We start from the raw sequence: 22,284 nt of genomic DNA, 5'->3' as shown, positions 1-22,284 counted from the left end.
TCACTCTAGTTTTTAAATAGTAGTGAAAGGCAAAACATTTGTGTATACATGTTTTTTTTTTTTTTTTTAAATAACTTTTCCCCCTATTTAAAAAAGTGATCACATACCCTCTGAGCTCCTTATGCAGCTGAGAACAGAGAGCTAGCAGAGATGAAAGAGCAAAACAGTCAGAAAAATTACCAAACTGTGCTCTCATGCCAAGTATAGTCTGTTTTTAATGGGAAAGCAGAGGGACACAGGGCATTTCATATAATGGAAGCAATACAAAGAACAGGATACTTTTTCATACAAAACACATGGTACAATAGGGACATATCAGGAACATGAAAAGTGGAGATAACATTCTTTCAGTATTCAGATCTTAGATTTTATTTAAATACAGGAACAGGTTTTCTCTCTACACCTTCCAGGACAGCCAACATATGAGAGATGACAGACTCCTCCCCACAGGAAACACAATCAATTTACAGCTTGTTAAAAGGCCCCACCCTTCCCCTCGTTCCTCAGTTTAGATTGTGTTTCTTCCTACAGCGAAACATTTGTTATTTTCTCTGACCCGAAACAGTGTGTGTTGATGGGTCCACCTGTAAGCCAGGTTCGGTCGGGCCAGTGAAGGCTTCTCCCTACCTGCCGCCTCCTCAGGCTTCTTACAGGTCGTCCCCAAAGCCCCAGGCAGTCGTTCCTATTTGGTGGTTCCTCCATGTCTGGGCCCTGACAGCTTGCAGGGGTCTCTCCTTCAGTCTTCCTGGATGTCTCAGCGTCTTCAGATTTCAAAAAGTCCGCCGCAGCGCACCTCAAGCCTCGCTTTGAAGACCGGAAGTCCGTTTGGAAGCAGAGCATGCGCAGTGCGATAAGGAAGAGAGTATATGGAGGAGACGCTGAAAACCGCTTGGCGGTAATATGGCAGAGTCTTCAACCCTGAAATACGGGAGGACTGCCAAGGAAACAAAACCCGCTGCTACTCGCCTCATGGAAGAGGAACAGTCGCTCAGGGTGGCTACCATTAAAAGCAGACCGGATCCCGGTAAGGCCATTTTTTTCCTTGTCTGCAAAGGGGGGGGGGGGGGTACCGATGTCTACCATTAGGCCCTGGTGACCCCCATGTTTCCCCTAGGTAATGTAGCCTAGGTTTCCAAGTTATTGTAGGAAGAGGGATCAGTTAGTAATCTTCTCTTCCCTTGCAGAAGTCCCTGTCGGGACCCAGGAGGCCTCTTATATCACCCCCTATTGCAGCTAGCACTAGCCCCTCTAAGAGATGTGCACCCCCTATTGCAGCTAGCATTAGCTCCTCTAAGAGATGTGCTAACTGCGGGGATAGATTGTCTAGATCGTATACAAAGCCTCTTTGTTACACCTGTATTAAACTGGCAGGTGAAGAGGCCTCAGGGTTAAAATGCCTCCTTTCCCTGTGTTCAGGATAGAAAAACAAGCCCTAGGGCTGTGGTAAAAAGGGGGGGAAACAACAGTGGTGTGTAAAATTTTAAATGGTTGCCGGAGATAAACTTCATAAGCACCACGTTATTGGTAAGAATAGACTAGGAATTTGTTATGGGACTTTTATGGTGCAAACCTACAAATAAATGATCATTTATTTGTAGGTTTTCACCTTAAAAGTCCCATAAATTCCTAATAGATTCTTAACAGCGGTGTGTACTTCCTTTTACCTGGGGAGCTTAGCAGCAGTATCCGATAGCAGCAAGGTGGGTTCTTGGGCTTGTCATAGTACTCCCTCCCTTGAGAGTCGGTTCACACTGGGGCGACACGACTCTGTACTACTTCGGGACGACTTTTGAGATGCACCACGACTTCGGAACGACTTGCAGGGACTTCACATAATGGAAGTCTATGCAAGTCGCTCCGAGGTCGCCCCGAAGTAGTACAGGACCCTTTTTCTAAGTCGGAGCGACTTGTGTCGCTCCTATTAAAACGGGTCCTGTAGCGGTCAATGGACCGCGAGAGAGCGCGACTTGTCAGGCTGACAAGTCGCGCTAGTGTGGACCGGCTCTGAGGGTACTACGATCTTTCCCTTTAGCACTGGGGTTAAGTAACCCAGAAGCTTCAGCTAGACCAGGTCCACATCCTCTTAAAATCAGGAGATGCTGTGGTCATTGCAACTTTAAGTTGCCAGTTCCTCACTATAAACCCTATTTGCACATCGATATGGGTAATTCTAGTGACACCTGTTAGACACAGAGTCTCTTGCAGGCTATTGCTGCCACTGAACAACTTGGACATTCCTAAAGGGTTAATCAATTAGAATGTAAGGTGGAGATCAGTAACCTGAAGGTTACATGGGTATTTCCACTGTTTTTCTTCCCCTTGTCAGCATTGCACGCCAGATAATCTGAACATATTTGGCCAGCTGCTATGATTCTGGCACGCATCTCCAAAGAGCCTGCATCCTAAATTCTCTCCACATATGGTGAAGAGACACAGTAAGGAGTACCCTTGAGGAACCTTTGGTTCTTATGGATTTCCTCGCCATGTTTAACACGCAATGTGTAACAACTTAACAAGCGGCAACCTATTGTTTTCATCCTTACACTACCGTTAGATCAGTTGTTGTGTAAGGCTACGTTTCCGCTAGTGCAAAACGCCAAAGTCGAGCGATTGCTGTGCGACTTTGATGCACCTTTTAGTGCAATTTTGATCTGATATTGCACTCGACTAGGTCGTAGCAAAGTAGTGCAGGCACCTTTCCAAAGTCGCTGCAACCTTAAGTTACAGAGGACCAGGGAAGGTCACATGACAAGTCGCACTAGTGGAAACAGAGCTTTAGAGTTAATTGGGACCCCTGGTGGTTTGAGCTACTGCCCACTCCGTGATGAACTAGATGTATTGTTTTCTGCAACTCTGTATAGAAGTTTTTTTAAACCCCAAAAAATCATCAAAGAGCTACATTTAGTAACCTGTAGTCAATGGTTGCTTCGGGTGTCCGATTGCTTCCAAGCTAAAATTGTGTCCAGCCCTTCCTAAAGGCTGATTTAACGAGCACAGACCTGGAGATCAATTAAGACCTTAGATGCTAGGAGGCTTGGATTCCCACCTGTGGGTGTGTGGGATAACTACACCTACTCATACATACAAAGGTAGGGTAACAGCTGCTACTAATGTGGTGTATACACCCACCTTAGACCTCCATTGTTTGGAACTACCCTGGTTCTCCTCTGGTGGAGGAAAGTTTAGTATCTGGAGTCCAAGCTATGCTTATATAAAGCTTACCTTCTGCTGTCTATTTTTTAGTTGATATCACCTTGACTCTGACTTTATGCCTGGTTTGGCGGCATCTCAGAAATACACAATGTGGTAGTTTTAATTGAGTCTTTGTGGTGTTTTACGGCAAAAATCAGAAAACACGCAACACTAGTTGTCTGTCTTTTCTGTTTATTTTGGCGATATGGTTCTTTTTCTTACTAGAAATACAACTAGAGCTGCACGATTCTGGTCAAAATGAGAATCACGATTTTTTAGCTTGGAATAAAGATCACGATTCTCTCACGATTCTCTGTGTAACAAAAAAAAATTGGGATAAATTTACTGTTACATTTTTTTTTTTATTCATTAAAGTTTATTAATTGCGTTTGAAAGACTGCTGCGCAAATACAGTGTGACATAAAATATTACAACAATCGCCATTTTATTCTGTAGGGTCTTTGCTAAAAAAAATATATAAAATGTTTGGGGGTTCTAAGTACTTTTCTAGCAAAAAAAACTGATTTTAACTTGCAAGCAACAAATGTCAGAAAAAGGTCCAGTCTTTAAGAGGTTAAACTTCCTTTCTCCCTGGCAGAGGGAAGGAAAAGATACAATGTAATCATTTTGTTTATAGTTACTGGGAGACTTATGCTGATAGGCTTTGCGGGAGGAAAGATACAATGTAATCATTTTGTTTATAGTTACTGGGAGTTTTCCACAGCTGTTTTCTCTGCTCCCTCAGCTATGCAAAGAATCGAGCATATGTCAGGTTTAGATCATCAGGGGGGGTGAATCGAGATCGCGATTTTCATACGATTAATCGTGCAGCTCTAAATACAACACATTGAAAGTTGGGGTGTCTTGCTATTACACCTCATTCTTCTGTACATTAGAAATGCACTACACTGTTAGTAACATTTCTGTTATTACTTGGATGTACCCTGACTGCCAAGTTAGAAATGCACAAGGGCTTCCAGTGTCATTTGTGTTACAACTACACTGGGATTAATCAACTGCGCAACTTTAAAGGATTGTTAATAACATCTATGTTACACTTCAGGTAGGACACCTGATTTAGTTGCGGACAGATCCATGAGGAGTGGTATATTGAACATTGTTCACAAACTGACATGCCAACATTCAGTGGTGACGGGGGTCATAAGTTTGCTGTACTTTGGGTATATACAGTGGAGAAAGTTTGGGCACCCCAGGTAAAAATTTGTATTAATGTGCATAAAGAAGCCAAGGAAAGATGGAAAAATCTCAAAGGCATCAAATTACAGATTAGACATTCTTATAATATGTAAACAAAAGTTAGATTTTATTTCCATCATTGACAGTTTTTTTTACAGATTACAAATTACAGAAAACAAAAAAATGGCGTCTTCAAAAGTTTGGGCACCCTGCAGAATTTATAGCATGCACTGCCCCCTTTGCAAGCCTGAGACCTGCCAGTGTCATGGATTGTTCTCAATCATTGTCTGGGAAGACCAGGTGATGTCAATCTCAAAAGTTTTAAATGCCCAGACTCATCTAACCTTGCCCCAACAATCAGCACCATGGGATCGTCTAAGCAGTTGTCTAGAAAACTGAAACTGAAAATAGTTGACGCTCACAAAGCTGGAGAAGGCTATAAGAAGATAGGAAAGCGTTTTCAGATGTCAATATCCTCTGTTCGGAATGTAATTAAGAAATGGCAGTCATCAAGAACAGTGGAAGTTAAAGCAAGATCTGGAAGACCAAGAAAAATATCAGACAGAACAGCTCGCAGGATTGTGAGAAAAACAATTCAAAACCCACGTTTGACTGCACGATCCCTTCAGAAAGATCTGGCAGACACTGGAGTTGTGGTACACTATTCCACCATAAAGAGATACTTGTACAAATATGGTCTTCATGGAAGAGTCATCAGAAGAAAACCTTTCTACGCCCTCACCACAAAAATCAGCATTTGAACTTTGCAAATGAACATATAGACAAGCCTGATGCATTTTTGAACCAAGTTCTGTGGACCAATGAGGTTAAAATTTAACTTTTTGGCTGGAATGAGCAAAGGTACGTTTGGAGAAGAAGGGGCACAGAATTTAATGAAAAGAACCTCTGTCCAACTGTTAAGCATGGGGGTGGATCAATCATGCTTTGGGGTGTATTGCAGCCAGTGGCACAGGGAACATCTCACGAGTAGAAGGAAAAATGGATTCAATAAAATTTCAGCAAATTTTGGATGGTAACTTGATGCCATCTGTGAAAAAGCTGAAGTTAAAGAGAGGATGGCTTCTATAAATGGATAATGATCCTAAACACAGCTTGAAATCCATGGGGGATTATATCAAGAGGCGTAAACTGAAGGTTTTGCCATGGCATTCACAATCTCCTGACCTCAACATAATTGAAAATCTATGGATAGACCTTAAAAGAGCAGTGCATGACAGACAACCGAGAAATCTCAAAGAACTGGAAGACTTTTGTAAGGAAGAATGGGCAAAGATAACTCAAACAAGAATTGAAAGACTCTTGGCTGGCTACAAAAAGCGTTTACAAGCTGTGATACTTGCCAAAGGGGGCAGTACAAGATATTAACTCTGCAGGGTGCCCAAACTTTTGCAGACGCCATTTTTTTACATGAAAGCGTAAATGATGGAAATAAAATATAACTTTTGCTGACATATAAGAATGTCTAATTTGTAATTTGATGACTGAGATTTTTCCATCTTTCCTTGGCTTCTTTATGCACATTAATACAAATTTTTACCTGGGGTGCCCAAACTTTCGATCCCCACTGTACCAGTCCAGCCCTTTTGAACCTATAGAAGAGGTTCCCTTTAAGTTTTGGCCCTCAAAACTAGTCTTCCTGGTTAGCTGTCACTACAGCCAGAAGAGTAGGGGATTTACAAGGTCTTTCTATTAAAGAACCATTTATGTTAATCTTCCCAGATAGGGTTATTCTCAGGCCAGATCCCTTATTTCTGCCCAAGATAACCTCTTCCTTTCACAGGAAGCAGGAAATCATTTTTCCATCCGTGTGTGGTAACCCTAAGAATGAAAAAGAAATGAAATGTCACTGCTTAGATGTGAGGAGGTGCCTCCTCACTTGTCTATAGGAGGATCAGGGAGTTTAGGAGTGCTATTCATCTTCTGATCCTCTACTCTGGACCAAGAAAAGGACTGCAGGCTTCAAAACCTTTAGTCTCTAGGTGGATTAGAAAAGCCATTAACATTGTCTTATGAGGTTGCAGGTGTTCCGGTTCCAGCAAAGCTGAAGGCACACTCTACAAGGGCACTGGCAACATCCTGGGCTAAAAAAGCAGGAGCTTCCTGGGAACAGATTCACAGTGCAACCACCTGGTTCAGCCATGACACTTTTCGGAAGCATTACCGTGTGGCGGTAAGGTAAAAGATAAGGTAAAATGTGTTGTCTCAGCAAGACCTAGCCTTTGGCCCGAAAGGTACTGCAGGCAGTGGTCCCACCCTAAAGTAGGCCGGTGTGGTTTCTTTATTTTCCTCTCATATGTTGGCCGTCCTGGAAGGTGTAGAGAGAATACCTACCGTTAGTGTACTTGTAACGGTATTTCTTCAAACCGTCCAGGACGGCCGGCCTACTTCCCGCCCTGGGGGAAGAGCGTACGTCCACACAAGCCTCCAGCTTTACCTTTCTTCCTGGCCTTGCGTCACCATTTAGATATTTTTCTTACATTTCGCAACTTGCCCTCCCTTATGGGATCCTCGCGGTATAGGTCACGGAGGACTTATACACAACGGGAATCTTCCAATACGATTAATACAAGGTCCACTTGCTGCTGGCTTTTCTACTACCCCTCCCCCTTTTTGCCTTCCCCTGACTGGTGCGCTTTTAATTAGCGCTGCAGATTCTTTGGACTGCGGCAGACGTTTTGCATGCGATTGCTTCCATCTGGAAACTCGATGAGCGAATTGTATCCCAATTGACCTTCGGACAAAAGGGTTCTACCTGAAACGCGTCAGTTCCTTGTTTGGGAATCTTTTCATGTCATCGCTTTGTATGTTTCCACAGCAACGCAGTTTTACCGCATGTTACGTTTCATGTATTTTTTCTTTCCCTTTTTTAGATGTAATTTTGTACGTTATTTCTAACTTGGATGTTTAATAAACTCACTTGTTTTACATTTGTGCATATACTTTCATTACTCGGATGGTCAATTGCCATTAAAGTCCTGCCCCAGGGGAATGTCTCTTTTTTCCAAGTTCATATTAGGGATGTCGGCAATTGCCCATCTAGACACCATCGCCTGAGCAATATTTAAATTTGCCATGTTAAAAGGGTGAGTAAAATAAGGTAAGGTAAATGGAAACTGGTGAGTGCCTAAGGGCTTATAAATCCCTTGTGAATTGGTTGTGGAAGCTACTTTGTTACAACTGAGGGACAAGGGGAAGGGTGGGGCCTTTTAACAAGCTGTAAATGGATTGTGTTTCCTGTGGGGAGGAGCCTGTCACCTCTCATATGTTGGCCGTCCTGGAAGGTTTGAAGAAATACCGTTACCAGTACACTAACGGTAGGTATTCATTGGGTCTTTATTAGCTGCTGGGGCTAATGTTAGGGAGATTTGTGTTGTGCAAGCCTTATGCAAAAGTATTACTGGGGAAAAGTTTCTCTCCCAACAACCAATAAGCATCCCCTTTCCTATAGCATGTGCCTTGTACATACAAGCAAGACACAGATTGGTTGCTAGGAGGCAAAGACATGCAGGCTAGTGGGAAGAACTTTTATCCACAAGGACATTTGTGTCCTAAATTAATTAGTTTTAGTAAAAGGAACAAATGAGTGAATACCTGAGCTGACACCCCACGCTGAACCCTCCAATGCAGCTCTTCTCTCAGATGCAGTCTTCAGATTGATCATTTCTATAAATTCCTTCTCGTATGTTTCTGTGATCATATCCTCATCCTCCATGGACTCACTCATATCTTCATCCTCAGGCGATGATCTATCCCAATGGTTGGAAACTTTGACCTTTGACTCCTGCTTTATCTTCCACTTCAGGCTCTCTACTGTGTAAATAGGCTGGTTGCTGTAGTCTACAGAGACATCTGGGACTTCGTTCTGGGTGTAAATGGAGCAAAGGCGCAGAAGCTTCTCTTGGGTGGTTGCAGGCAAGCGAGGCTTCATATACAAAAAGATTCTGGTAGAAAAGGGATAAAAAGCAAAGTGTGTGACTTCCAACCAAACAGGTTTTCCCCCTTTTTTTGCATAGAGCATTTCCCCACGGCTAGACTTTTTACCCTGCTATCATTTTCTGAAGCACCCCTTCTCATCTAACGCAGCCAAAGATATAGGGCTTTTGTCATCACCTGCATCATAGAAACCAATTACAGCTGCACAGCAATCAGGCTGGCCTTTTCTTAGAACAGCGCTGCTGCTGCTGCATTCCCCAGTGCTAGCTAAACCGGACGATCCTGGATCAGGAAGACTGCTTTCTATTAGGTCTTATTCACAGCAAGCAATCCAACTACATTTAATTCCACTGTAAATATTAGCAGTTTGGGGGGTGGGGGGGGGGGGAGAAACAGAGAAAACCAGAAGTGGAATGATATGAAGCAACAGACTGTACTAGTTATACATTTCACTAATCAGAAGTTCTACTAATGTACATAACCAGCTCACTTACAGCCTCAGCAGCTGTGGGGTTGTCCGGCATGGAAACTCCAGGCACTTCTGCATCAGCTGTTTCCACTGTAAATGCACTCTGTGATGAAAGAGCTTCCATTTGCTTTTCACGGTTGCCTGGGTGCGGGAAGGGACTGTGGTTTTTCCGTCTAAATAAAAGAAAAGGCATTTGTAGGAATTCCCATGTACACAAAGGTTTCTAAATAGATAAATGCTTAGGTTTTACACATTACATGGAAGAGGTGTGAAAATGTGCATCTTGAAGTGTGCAGCTAAGCATTAAAAATAAAAGGTAGGCAGGTTGGATCTTTAATTTGGCGGTTGCCTGAGGCCTCGCAGCTACCTACTATGCCTAATTAAAGAGTCGCCTCTGAGGCTGGCAGCAGGGATAAAACCCCCACCCCCCCCTCCCGCCATCAGCAGCGTAGTTTCCTGGCCAGTCTAAGACCAAATAGACGGGGGACGGGAGCTCCCCGATCCGCTCCGGATCACAGCCAGACAGATAGAGCCACTAAGTCAGCAGAATCAGCGCTGACAGATGACCGAGTTATACTCTAGAAATGCTATTACAAAATGTCTAAAATAAATTTAAATTGGGGGGGGGGGGATATGTGGATGGACGCACATGTGAGTAGGTGCTGATAGAGCTCAGGCAATGCATTCTTCAGTTATCTTGTCACAGATTGTGCTGTACCTCTCAACACCTGCTGCAAGTTCTGGGTCTTATTAAACACCCCAAGCCTGTTTTTTTTTTTGTTGTTTCCCAGCATGAAAAGGTGGATGTAGGGAGCGGGATCTGTGGAGCCCGGGACACAAAATGGCACCTGCCCCTCTCCAACTCCTCTTTCTGAATGACATACCTGTGAGAGACAGAATCAAGAAGACAGCCACCTCTTGCCTGGAGCGCTTTGCTAGACACCGTAGCCCGGCACAGGATACACTTCGCTTGTCATGCGACCCGTGGACTGCTCAATGCCTTCTGGGGAAAATGATCCTATTGTGATGTCTACAACATGTGGGGCAAACTGGACTGGGGATGCTATGGGAAACGAGTACTGCCTCTACAATCCATAAAACACACCAGAAATAAAAGGGTAGTGGACTGGGCAGGTTCAGTGGGTAAGAGAAGATGAATTCCTGCTCTGCCACAATTTACAGAGTGCCGGAGAGCACATACAATTTGAAGGCCACATGTGACCTGGAGAACACAATAATTCCTCTAACTACACTTATAAAGATTGCAATGCATAACATTGATGCCAAAGTTTTTAAACTCTGAGGACAGACTGCAGCGCAAAAATATTAGGATAGTAGGCCTCTCTGAATGGTTAACGGTGCTAATCCTTCCGATTTTGCTCAACACTGGGTATTGGAGGTAACATCTCACCCCTCTATTTGCAGTTGAATGTGCACACAGGGTCCCCCTGCCAGTAAACTACCTCCAGACAACCCTCCAAAGCCCTTCCTAGCTTGCCTTTTTTAATTATAGGGATATGGCGAACATTTTGTGTAGAGCAAGGAAATTAAAGAAGCTATCTTTAAATGGGTCTAAACGTCATGTGCTTCCCTGATTTTTCACATGAAGTCCAAACACATTTCAAGTGTAAATATACACAGATTTGGGTTATTTTTACCAAAGTCACATAGCAGACTACATTTGTTTGCAAAATGTTATACCAGGAACTAAGAAAAACGTGTTTTCAAAATTTATTTTTTCATATGTAGCAAAATTTAAAAAACCCAGTGGTGATTAAATACCAAAAGCAAGCTCTATTTGTGTAAAAAAATTATATAAAATTTAATTTGTGGACAAGGCTGCATGACCGCGCAATTGCCAGCTAAGAGTAGCAGTCAGTAGTAGTAGTAGTAGTAGTATTAGTAGCTGAATAGCAAAATATGCTTTGATCATGACAGGGGTAAAACCTTCAAGTGGTTAAGCCAGTTTTCTATCCATTTACAGACTGATGATTTTTCCAATCCTGTAGACTTTGACACAATTTTCCAAATGCAGATAATGTGTAAGATATATAAAATCCAAGTATACTATATCCACAGCCACTCCTTTGTCTACATTTTTGCTTACCTCCTCATAACAAGAAATCAAATTTGTTTAACAACTTCTGTATTTCATTACATGCTGTCTATTTTCCTTCTATGTGTATTTTCATTAAACGCTCCAGTATCTTCCCAACTATAGAAGTTAAACTAACAGCTCTGTAGTTACTTGGTAAATGCTTTGACCTCTTTTTTACATAGGCACCACATTGGCTTTACGCCAATCCAGTGGTACTATGCTAGTCATTAAAGAGTCCCTAAAAATTAGAATTGTGTTATTTGGATGATGGGGGGAGTAGTTTAAAAACTGGTCTCATGGAATGGGAGATGGATGATTGATTGTTTTAAGGCTACTTTCAGACTGATGCAGTAAAGAGTGAGTGCACCGCGGGTGCAGTGCAGCTTACCTGCCGGTTTGAAGCGGCGCTTTCCCATAGAGTTATATTGCGTTCCACAGTTTTGAGAAACCGCAGCTAAGCCGCTCCAAACATGCTGGAAAGCTGTACTGCACCCTTGGTGTGGTGAAACTGTCTCTTCAGGGTGTTTGAGACTAGAGTGGTGCAATGTGTGTTTAATTACGTATCCAATATTTCACCATGCTTGATGTGTTCGCAAGAAATGCATGCTACCGCTAATACCTCCCACCTCCTTGAAGGGAGGGTTTATTCAAACCACTTACCATTCAGTTTAGTCCAGCTACTCCCAAGAGGGTCTCTATTCTAGTTTACCAGGACACGATTTACCTGCAAGCAGGTCTTGGTAGATAAGCATGCAAGGTATCTTTTAAGCACTGTATAGTATCTGAATTAGAGTGTGTTATCTAATGTTTACCTCAACTCCACCCCCCTTTCTCATCTGAAGTGCACTGCTTACTGGCTAACATTTTGTTTTATTTACAGATTTGCTCCCTATACAATTCTTTGTCTCGATTAGACATGGCTTTGGGTACCTCCGAGCACCTCCCTTAGCTAAGCATCCTTAGGATTGTACCCAGGGGGAATTTGGATCAATTTCCCTTAGTTCATAGCATTGATCACGGGGGCCATGGTCCCTGCATCACATGGCACTCAAATCTATTCTAGTTATCCCTTTTTCAATCACTGAACACTGTGGGGGATTCTCTGGAATCCCTTCTTTCTTTCATTGCAGAGTCTGCTACACACACTGAAGCCCATCTTCTAAGTATCTTCATTAAACACAATTAACGCTATTAAAAGCTTTAGAAGGAAGGAGAGATTGAGGAGATGGATTAGAGCTGTTTGAGGCTTAAGCCAGGTATGTTCATGACCCTACTCCAGATAAAACCAATCTGCTGGTTAGAGCTGCAATCTCAATTACATCATCGTCTTAACAGGGCTAGACAAACAATTTTTCTAAAAATAGGTCTTACATGGGCTGACAAGAAGGCATCCAGGCAAGCTTTTGGCGCAGACAGCCATTTCCCCAATAGTTAACAGTAATGGGCTCCTACACATGCAAACTATTGACATTCTTAATCTATTTCTTAATCTATTTAAGAGGACTTATCTCAATTTGTACTCCTTTAAGGTTTATTACCCAAATACTGAATTATTGTTCTCTTTAGATGATCTCTCTTCTGGCACATTCACCTGCTGATCATATGTTCCTAAACTCATCATTTAAACAGCAGGAATTGGAAGTGGTGGTGTGCAGTTTCCCTAATCACATTTATAGCATGTCTTCTACAACAAAACATTTTGTTTGTTTATAAAAAAATGATCTACACATGTAGATATAAAAATAGGCCAGCCAAAGCAGAGTGACTAGAACCTAGTCTTTGATGTACATGTTGTAAATCAGTCAGTAGCACCTGAAATGTCCCAATGTCCATTTTTTTTTTATATATAAATAGGGTTTATTTTAGTTAGCAGGAATGTGGTGCAGTAAAATTCTGAGAATCTATGGAACAGGAAAAAAAAACCCCACACACACCAATACGGTTTACCTACCTGCCCCTGCTCTGTGGTTGGCAGTCAGAATTTCAGAGATCCAGCAGCTTAGGTAGTGGACCTTGGCTTGTGCATTCTTCTCCTTGCACATACTTAACTCAGAAAACATTTTTTCTAACACCAACTGAGTGAAAAGGTGGCTGTGCAAGACCTTCAGAAGTGGCTGCCAGAAACGAAGAAGTGTGCGAGGCAGGTACAAGTTGTCATCTGGGTCTGAAAGTAGCAATAGGTGAATACAGATAAGCCTTAAAGATTTAGTACAAGCAGAGAATTTAAAATTTATGTAAAAGAAAGGAACTGCATAGGACTTTACGTCAGCCTCCTATCATTCTTTGCACAGCGGCTTGCTCACATGTGCCTACAATGTTACGGTTCTATTTTGCTCAGAGGTTATGCAGATTTTGGGGGGTAGGGGGGCTAATGAAATGATTATTGTACAATTCACATAAACCGAATATACATTTTTGCATTGTACTATTCTTTGTAAATTCACAAGGCAAAATTTACCCAACCTTAAAGGCGTATGTACAGCTACATTTTTGGATATAAAAGAAAAAAGGGTTAAAAACCCACTACATGTTATTAAATCCTTAATCAATAAAACCAATACGGTTTTCTGCATTGTTTTCATTTATATTTTGCCTTTTAGCACATTCACAGTATATGCAAAATTAAAGCCCCACTTTGCGATACATCTATTTTTGATATGCTTTGCATTCATTTTCTGTTTAGGGTACCGGACAATCATACCTACACTTTCCCTTGCAGGGGGACTGGTACCTCACCGCCCCTAGTTTGCTCTGAAATATTGCAGACTCATCACATCAGCGTAAAGGATAGTGGGTGGTGCGTTTGTGATCTACATCTGTCTTCACAAAACCCTGTCAATCCCTGCCTCACTGTACTGGCACATTGACAGGTATAAGCGGATGACCTAACTGCCATACTTTCTGCACACATTTGCTTGCCTTCCCCTACTTTTGAGCTTTCTGTGCTATTCTCCACTGAGCGGGAAAAACCGCAGCGTAGCTGCTTTTCTTTGGCTGCTCTTCTTCTCCCTGCTAGGTCCCACCCACTTTGCTTTTACCCACTACACATGAATTGGCAGCTACTGAATTGAGTCCTGCAGCCAGTAATTTCTGTGGAGTGGAAAATAGCTCAGTACTGCGAACACTGTGTAGTGGGTTTTACGAATTTGGCAGAACGGGGCAGAGCTAAGCAAAACATCCAGAGCACAGCAGCTTTTCTCTGCTGAATGGCATCCTGCAGCTGTGGTTTCCTGCAAATTGAAGAAAAGAATGGGTAGCTGAACACAAGAAGTTTGAGTCAGGCAAATGTGGGCAGCAAGTAGAAGAGTCTGAAACTAACTAAACCTGTCAGTGTCCTAAGCTGCTGGAGAACATTCACACCCGGATGTTAAACAGTGGAGGAGAGGTCAAGAAATACTAAGGCATCGGTAAATTAGACGGAATTACTCCACTGACACCGCCCACAGACCCACCCAACCAGGAAAACAACATCCCAATGTATGCTGGGTTGTGTAGTTTCTTAGCCAAAGAGAGAGAAGGAGAAATGACATGTAGCATCAAGGTCTGCCCACCCACATACAAACAGGGAAAGAAGAAGAAAAAATAAAATACAGGACGTTTCTAAGACATCACAGGTACCCATGTGTCTGGATTTTCTCAGGCTTTGGAGGTTGTATAAATACAAAGAGATCACAGTTTGAATAAAAAAAAAAATCGGGGGGACAAAGGAATCTCTTTTTTTTTTTTGTCAAAAACATCTTAGAGTGGGACTTTAAAAAGGCATTGCTCTGGGTATAATGGTTACAGTTGCCAGTGCTTGTATCTATAAAATGATAGCTATATATATATATATATATATATATATATATATATATATATATATATATATATATATATATATATATATACACACACACACATACATACATACACACATATACATATACACACACACACATACATATAATATACACACACACACACACACACACACACACACACACACACACACACAATCTCACAAAAGTGAGTACACCCCTCACATTTTTGTAAATATTTAAATATCTTTTCATGTGACAACACTGAATAAATTGAAGAAATGACACTTTGCTACAATGTAAAGTAGTGAGTGTACAGCTTGTATACCAGTGTAAATTTGCTGTTCCTTCAAAAACACTCACACAATCATTGAGGTCTAAGCAACAAAAGGGAGTACACCTCCAAGTTAAAACGTCCAAATTGGGCCCAAAATGTCAATATTTTGTGTGGCCACCATTATTTTCCGGCACTGGGCATGGAGTTCACTAGAGCTTCACAGGTTGCCACTGGAGTCCTCTCCACTCCTCCATGACGAAATCATGGAGCTGGTGGATGTTAGAGACCTTGCACTCTTCCACCTTCCATTTGAGGATGCTTTACAGATGCTCAATAGGGTTTAGGTCTGGAGACATGCTTGGCCAGTCCATCACCTTTACCTCAGCTTCTTTAGCAAGGCAGTGGTCGTTATGTTGGAATACTGCCCTGCAGCCCAGAGGGGATCATGCTCTGCATTAGTATGTCACAGTACATGTTGGCATTCATGGTTCCCTCAATGAACTGTAGCTCCCCAGTGCTGGTAGCACTGATGCAGCCCCAGACCATGACACTCCCACCACCATGCTTGACTGTAGGCAAGACACACTTGTCTTTGTACTTCTCGCCAGGTTGCCACCATACACACTTGACACCATCTGAACCAAATAAGTTTATCTTGATCTCATCAGTCCACAGGACATGGTTCCACTTATCCAGGTCCTTAGTCTTAGAAGAGGCTTCCCTCTGGGACGACAGCCATACAGACCAATTTGATGCAGTGTGCAGCATATGGTCTGAGCACTGATTGGCTGGCCACCGTGCTGCAGCACAGTTTTAGGATCTTGGCAATCTTCCTATAGCCTAGGCCATCTTTATGTAGAGCAACATTTATTTTTTTCAGATCCTCAGAGTTCTTTACCATGAGGTGCCATGTTGAACTTCCAGTGACCGGTGTGAGAACACCAAATTTAACGCACCTGCTCCCTATTCACATCTAAGACCTTGTAACACCAACGAGTCACATGACACCGGGGAGGGAAATAGGCTAATTGGGCCTAATTTGGACATTTCCACTTAGGGGTGTACTCACCTTTGTTGCCAGTGGTTTAGACATTAATGGCTGTGTGTTGAGTTATTTTGAGGGGACAGCAAATTTACACTGTGATATAAGCTGTACACTCACTACTTTACATTGTAGCAAAGTGTCATTTCTTAAGTGTTGACATATGAAAAGATATAAAATATTTACAAAAATGTGAGGGGTGGTTTCTGACAGCTGCGACCATCCAGTCTGTACAAAGAAAGGAAAAGCTGACAGGAGACGAAGCGGTCTGCCAATCTTCGTATGCATGCACAGATCCAGCAGCCCATAGGCTGCTCAAGTAGTCTATGACCAAACAAATTAACCCCTAACGGGAATGTTATTAAGTTACAGATCACCTTGCTTATGAGAAAACCTGGTGTTATATAGAAAATGTATACATACAAGCATGAAAAATGAAAATAAAATATTTAAATAAATTGAGTATACAGCGTAGCTACATCATATTGTAATATATGCTAACCTCAAATACTGTTACAGTTTATTTGAGGAGTCACACACACTTCGGGATTGGTTTGTTTTTTTAACAAAAATTTTTTTTTAAATCAATATGTATGTATGCATGCATAGTGGGGATCGAAAGTTTGGGCACCCCAGGTAAAAATTTGGTATCTTTGCCCATTCTTCCTTACAAAAGTCTTCCAGTTCTTTGAGATTTCTCGGTTGTCTGTCACGCACTGCTCTTTTAAGGTCTATCCATAGATTTTCAATTATGTTGAGGTCAGGAGATTGTGAATGCCATGGCAAAACCTTCAGTTTACGCCTCTTGATATAATCCCCCATGGATTTCAAGCTGTGTTTAGGATCATTATCCATTTATAGAAGCCATCCTCTCTTTAACTTCAGCTTTTTCACAGATGGCATCAAGTTACCATCCAAAATTTGCTGAAATTTTATTGAATCCATTTTTCCTTCTACTCCTGAGATGTTCCCTGTGCCACTGGCTGCAATACAACCCCAAGGCATGATTGATCCACCCCCATGCTTAACAGTTAAACAGAGGTTCTTTTCATTAAATTCTGTGCCCCTTCTCCAAATGTACCTTTGCTCATTCCGGCCAAAAAAGTTCAATTGTAACCTCATCGGTCCACAGAACTTGTTTCCAAAATGCATCAGGCTTGTTGTCTATATGTTCATTTGCAAAGTTCAAACGCTGATTTTTGTTTTGAGGATGTAGAAGAGGTTTTCTTCTGATGACTCTTCCATGAAGACCATATTTGTACAAGTATCTCTTTATAGTGGAATAGTGTACCACAACTCCAGTGTCTGCCAGATCTTTCTGGAGGGATCGTTTAGTCAAACGTGGGTTTTGAATTGTTTTTCTCACAATCCTGCAAGCTGTTCTGTCTGATAATTTTCTTGGTCTTCCAGATCTTGCTTTAACTTCCACTGTTCCTGATGACTGCCATTTCTTAATGACATTCCGAACAGAGGATAATGACATCTGAAAACGCTTTGCTATCTTCTTATAGCCTTCTCCGGCTTTGTGAGCGTCAACTATTTTCAGTCTCAGTTTTCTAGACAACTGCTTAGAAGACCCCATGGTGCTGATTGTTGGGGCAAGGTCAGATGAGTCTGGGCATTTAAAACCTTTGAGATTGACATCACCTGGTCTTCCCAGACGATGATGGAGAACAATCCATGACACTAGCAGGTCTCAGCCTTGCAAAGGGGGCAGTGCAGGCTATAAATTCTGCAGGGTACCCAAACTTTTGCAGACGCCATTTTTTTGTTTTCTGTCATTTTGAAAAAGTGTCAATGATGGAAATAAAATCTAACTTTCGTTGACATATTATAAGAATGTCTAATCTGTAATTTGATGCCTTTTGGAGATTATTCCATCTTTCCTTGGCTTCTTTATGCACATTAATACAAATTTTTACCTGGGGTGCCCAAACTTTCGATCCCCACTGTATGTATGTATGTATGTATGTATGTATGTATGTATGTATGTATGTTTCATGAAGACATTGTCCATAAAGGATACTTTGTTGTTGTAATAGGACTACACGTAGTGTTTTTATGATACCGACAACTATGGATCTATATGTATGTTTACATTTTTCATACTTGTATACATTTTCCATATAACACCAGGTTTGCTAATAAGCAAGGTGATATGTGACCCAATAATTACCTTGTTAGGGGTTATTTTGTTTGGTCATTTATTGCTTGAGCAGCCTGTGGGGTTTTTTTTTTGTTAATTTGGGTGCATCTGATTAAGTTCAGGGTAATTATGCATATTATGCAGCTATTGTTATCTCTATATACCCCGTTTTTAGTCATGCACATTATAGCTATGATTAAGCACTGTTAGTAGTGTGAAACACGTCAACTGTTTGATCTGTACCTCTGCATGCTTTGGTATTTTTCTTTTTAAATAAATATTTCCATTAGACTGTGCTGCTATTTTGAGGATTATTGAAGGAACTTCCACCTGGAGCGGTGTGTGTTCTCTAAATTTGCAGAAACATACGAAGATCGGCAGACAGCTGCAGCTCCTGTCAGTCTGGCATTGCTTTGTACAGGCTGAGCAGCCACAGCTGTCAGGGACCATTTGCAATTTCATCAACAAGAATCTGCAGAACGTTGATGCAGGAATCCTCTGCCAGATGTAAAATTACTTAACGTCATACTACCCTTTAAGTCCCACTACCTACCTTCTTGTTCAATCTTCAGGGTTATCAGTTGCTTTGCAGTAGGTATCATGAAGCCGTCATCCACAAGAATATCAACTGCTGTATGAGAGCTAAGACAGAGAAAAACATTTGAGCAGAAATAAATTCCAGAGCCTTTCAGAAGATCTAAAAAGGAGAACTATAGACAGTTTTTTTTTCTTTTTGGATAGAGCAAGGGAAGGTCATAACCCTGGTCTTGATTTTTTTCAGCCATCTGTGTTCCATTGCGGCGATTTCCCTTCACTTACTGTCCTCTAGCGACAACAATTTGCTGGGATTTCCTCTCACTTCCTAGGGAAATTCTTTAGGGACCCCCAGGTGACCAGAACTAGTGTCCCCATTGCAAGGTTTCCCCTCTATTACTTTTCTGGGGACAACCCAAAATTTGGGATTTTCTTTTACTTTCAATGATATGGTAAAACAGGACAAATAGGAAGGGTGTATCTCCCTAATGGGGACACAGACCGCAATAAAAACCGACAAGCTCAGCTAAGTATTTGGCCTTAAGTGGTTAAGATAAAAAGCCTTCGGTGTGTAGCACCCCCTATTTCTGACAATTGTTTATAAATTAAAATCAGTATTTTTTGCTAGAAAATGACTTGGAACCCCCAAAACATATATTTTTTTAACAAAGACTCTGGAAAATAAATGGCGGTTGTTGCAATATTTTTTGTCACGCGGTATTTGCTCAGCGAGTCTTTCAAACACCATTATTTTGGAATAAAAACATTTCACTGCATGTAAAAAAATCTAAACAGTAAAGTTATCCCAATTTTTAATATGTGAAAGAATGTTACGCCGAATAAATATGACCCAACATGTCATGCTTCAAAATTGCTCACGCTCGTGGAAAGGCAACAAACTTTGGTACTTAAAAATCTCCATAGGTGACGCTTTAAAATTTCTACAAGTTACCAGTTTAGAGATACAATGGAGGTCTAGGGCTAGTATTATTGTTCTCGCTCTAACAATTGCAGCGATACCTCACATGTGGTTTGAACACCGTTTACCTATGGGGGCACGACGCTTTACATTTTATTGTTTAAATTTTTACACTGTCCCTTTAGAAAAAAATGTTTTGATCACTTTTATTCCTATGACAAGGAATGTAAACATCCCTTGTAATAGACAAGGAATGTAAACATCCCTTGTAAAATAAATAACCAGTTCCTCTTTAATGTGAGATCTGGGGTCAAAAAGACCTCAGATTTCACATCTACACTAAAAAGCAGGAAAAAAAAAAAAATGGGCCCTTTAAGGCCGTTGGGAGGAAGCGATGCAAGACGTCGCTCTGGTCCTCCACTGTATATAGAAAACTAGTATATAAAAACGTTGGCTGTTGTCCAAATCAACTATTAAAAGAAGTGTAGCCTTTTTTCTAACCAGTTTTAGAAAAACAAAACCTTGAATAAGTTTTGGTTGCTTTAGAAAAAGCCAGGTCATAAGAATAAAAAAAAGTTTTGGTACAACTGCTTTGTCAGTAATGAGTAAGGCGCCATTAACACAGGGCAAACTCCGTGGAGATCAGCAGGGGATCTGTCTGCGGATCAGGGTAGAGCAGGTAGATGACAAGTCTGTTTCAAATCTGCATTAACTGAGTGGACACAGACCAGTTATTCCAACTGCTCTGCTCTATGGGCAGTTGGTTGTTAACTGACTGCACTGTGTTTACACCTGACTGCCCCCCTGATCCGACAGACTTGAAAGTAGGAGGATGGATCCCCTTCAGTTTTTGTTTTAAGTGGACTGTATTAAAGGTAGGCGGGTGTAAAAGGACAAAAACAAACCTCAGCACCACCTCTGGGCAGTCCTGGCTGATATAAACCCCCCTCTCTGCATAGGCACCCCAGTTACTTACAAGCAGCATCAAAGAAAAAAAAAAAAAATGAACTCCGAGAAAGGGATTTTACGGTAACAAAAAAATCCCATTCTCCCTTTCATTCATTGACAGACACAGCGTCTTCTCAACCATAGAGACATCCCAAAAGCAGTGCCCAACAAGTGAGGAGGGGGGGGGGGGGGTCATGAAAAGGAAACCAGGCCAACAGGAGCTCAACAGGGACAAAAAGACCAATCAGAATAGACAGCTGCCAGGAGGAAACTAACCTAAAACCGCTGCCTGGAAAAAACTTTGCAGCCAAGACATGCATCCAAAGAAACCACCTTGCAAAATTTTGTAAAAGGTGTGCACAGGCAAACAGTTAGCTGCCTTGCAGATTTGAGACACAGACGCCGAATAACGGAAGGCCCAGGAAGCACTAAGCGCCTAAGTAGAGTGCGCCATTATGGGAAAAGATGAACCACGGCCTCACACCATGAGATATATGCCTTTCCAGGTGCAATGACATATCTTCCTAGTCGTAGACTTTTGCGCTTTCAGCATAGTAGGGAGAAGACTCAGACCGTCCCGTCTTTCAGAACCTGGCTTTCAATACCTAAGCCGTTAAAGCCAGCCACTGTAAAGCAGTGTGGAATATCAGTTCTTGAGACAGAATATTGCCCTGAGTGGCAGATGCCAGGGAGCATCAGCGACCAGTCGCACCACGTCAGCAAACCAGGGGCAATGGGGCCAATCCAAAGCCACTAGGATGACAGGAATGCCTCTGGCCTCTATCCGCAGCAGGCAGGGTAGAAGGTTGAGAGGAGGGAATGCATATATGGAGGGGATACTGACTCCATGACGCCACCAGGGCATCTATGGCTTTCGTCAAAGGATCCCTCGTGCTGGCCAGGAATTAAGATGCTAAGTGATCCATGTCTGGAGTGCCCCAACTGGAGGCAAATCTGATGAAACAGCGGGATGCAGGGACCACTTGCCTTGGACCAGCAATTGACAGCTAAGGTAGTCCACCTGCAATTGTCCAAAGCAGTAATGTGCACGACAGAGCGAGCCCGCATATGATGCTCCACCTACCAGAGGATGCCGGAGGACTCTGGCAATGCTGCCAAACTCCTGGGCCCTCCTTGGTGGCATCGCATACTAGCTCATTATGTATTACTTACCTTAGAACGAAGCCCCGACACGGACCCCCGGACATCGCTGCGGGCACTGCCATGATCCCTCGTCGTCTCTTCCGGGTTCGGCGGCTCCGGCGCTGTGATTGGCTGGAGCCGCGCCGACGTCACTCCCACGCATGCGCGCGGGAGTGATTTTCCGGCAAGTAAAACTGAAGGTCCCCCCAGACCTTCAGAGCGCATGCGCCGCTCGCGTGAGCGGCTGCATGCACTGCAAATATCTCCTAAACCGTGCCGGTTTAGGAGATATTAATTGTACCTACAGGTAAGCCTTATTATAGGCTTACCTGTAGGTAAAAGTGTCAAAAAGCGGGATACTACCGCTTTAAGGCCTCTTGCACACGACACTCCTGTTTGAGCATCTCGTGGCTTGAAAAAGCTCAGTACAGCTTTTTGAGCTAAAATACAGCCCATTATTTGTAATGTAAACAAGCAAAAAATTGGGGGAGCAAACCCTGAACATGTATATCTAAAGCCGGTGCAGCTATGAACCAAGCGACATGTATATTAAAAAAGAATAGTGCAC

At 42.3% G+C, this 22,284-nt stretch overlaps 1 protein-coding gene across 1 annotated transcript in view; it reads right to left on the bottom strand.

The window, feature by feature from the left end:
- The window catches only part of LAS1L (LAS1 like ribosome biogenesis factor), a 109,292-nt gene that overhangs the window by 5,486 nt on the left and 81,522 nt on the right, over positions 1-22,284 (bottom strand). Inside the window, exons 8-11 of the mRNA XM_082263603.1 lie at positions 18,726-18,814; positions 12,862-13,074; positions 8,838-8,985; positions 8,002-8,351 (exon numbers count right to left, since the gene is read on the bottom strand). Coding sequence (XP_082119729.1) covers positions 8,002-8,351; positions 8,838-8,985; positions 12,862-13,074; positions 18,726-18,814 — 800 coding nt within the window. The remainder of the gene's footprint in view (positions 1-8,001; positions 8,352-8,837; positions 8,986-12,861; positions 13,075-18,725; positions 18,815-22,284) is intronic.

This window comes from Pelophylax lessonae (genome assembly GCF_965119305.1).
Source record: "Pelophylax lessonae genome assembly, chromosome: 7".
NCBI lineage: Eukaryota > Metazoa > Chordata > Amphibia > Anura > Ranidae > Pelophylax > Pelophylax lessonae.
This window is presented reverse-complemented; position numbering and strand designations above follow the sequence as displayed.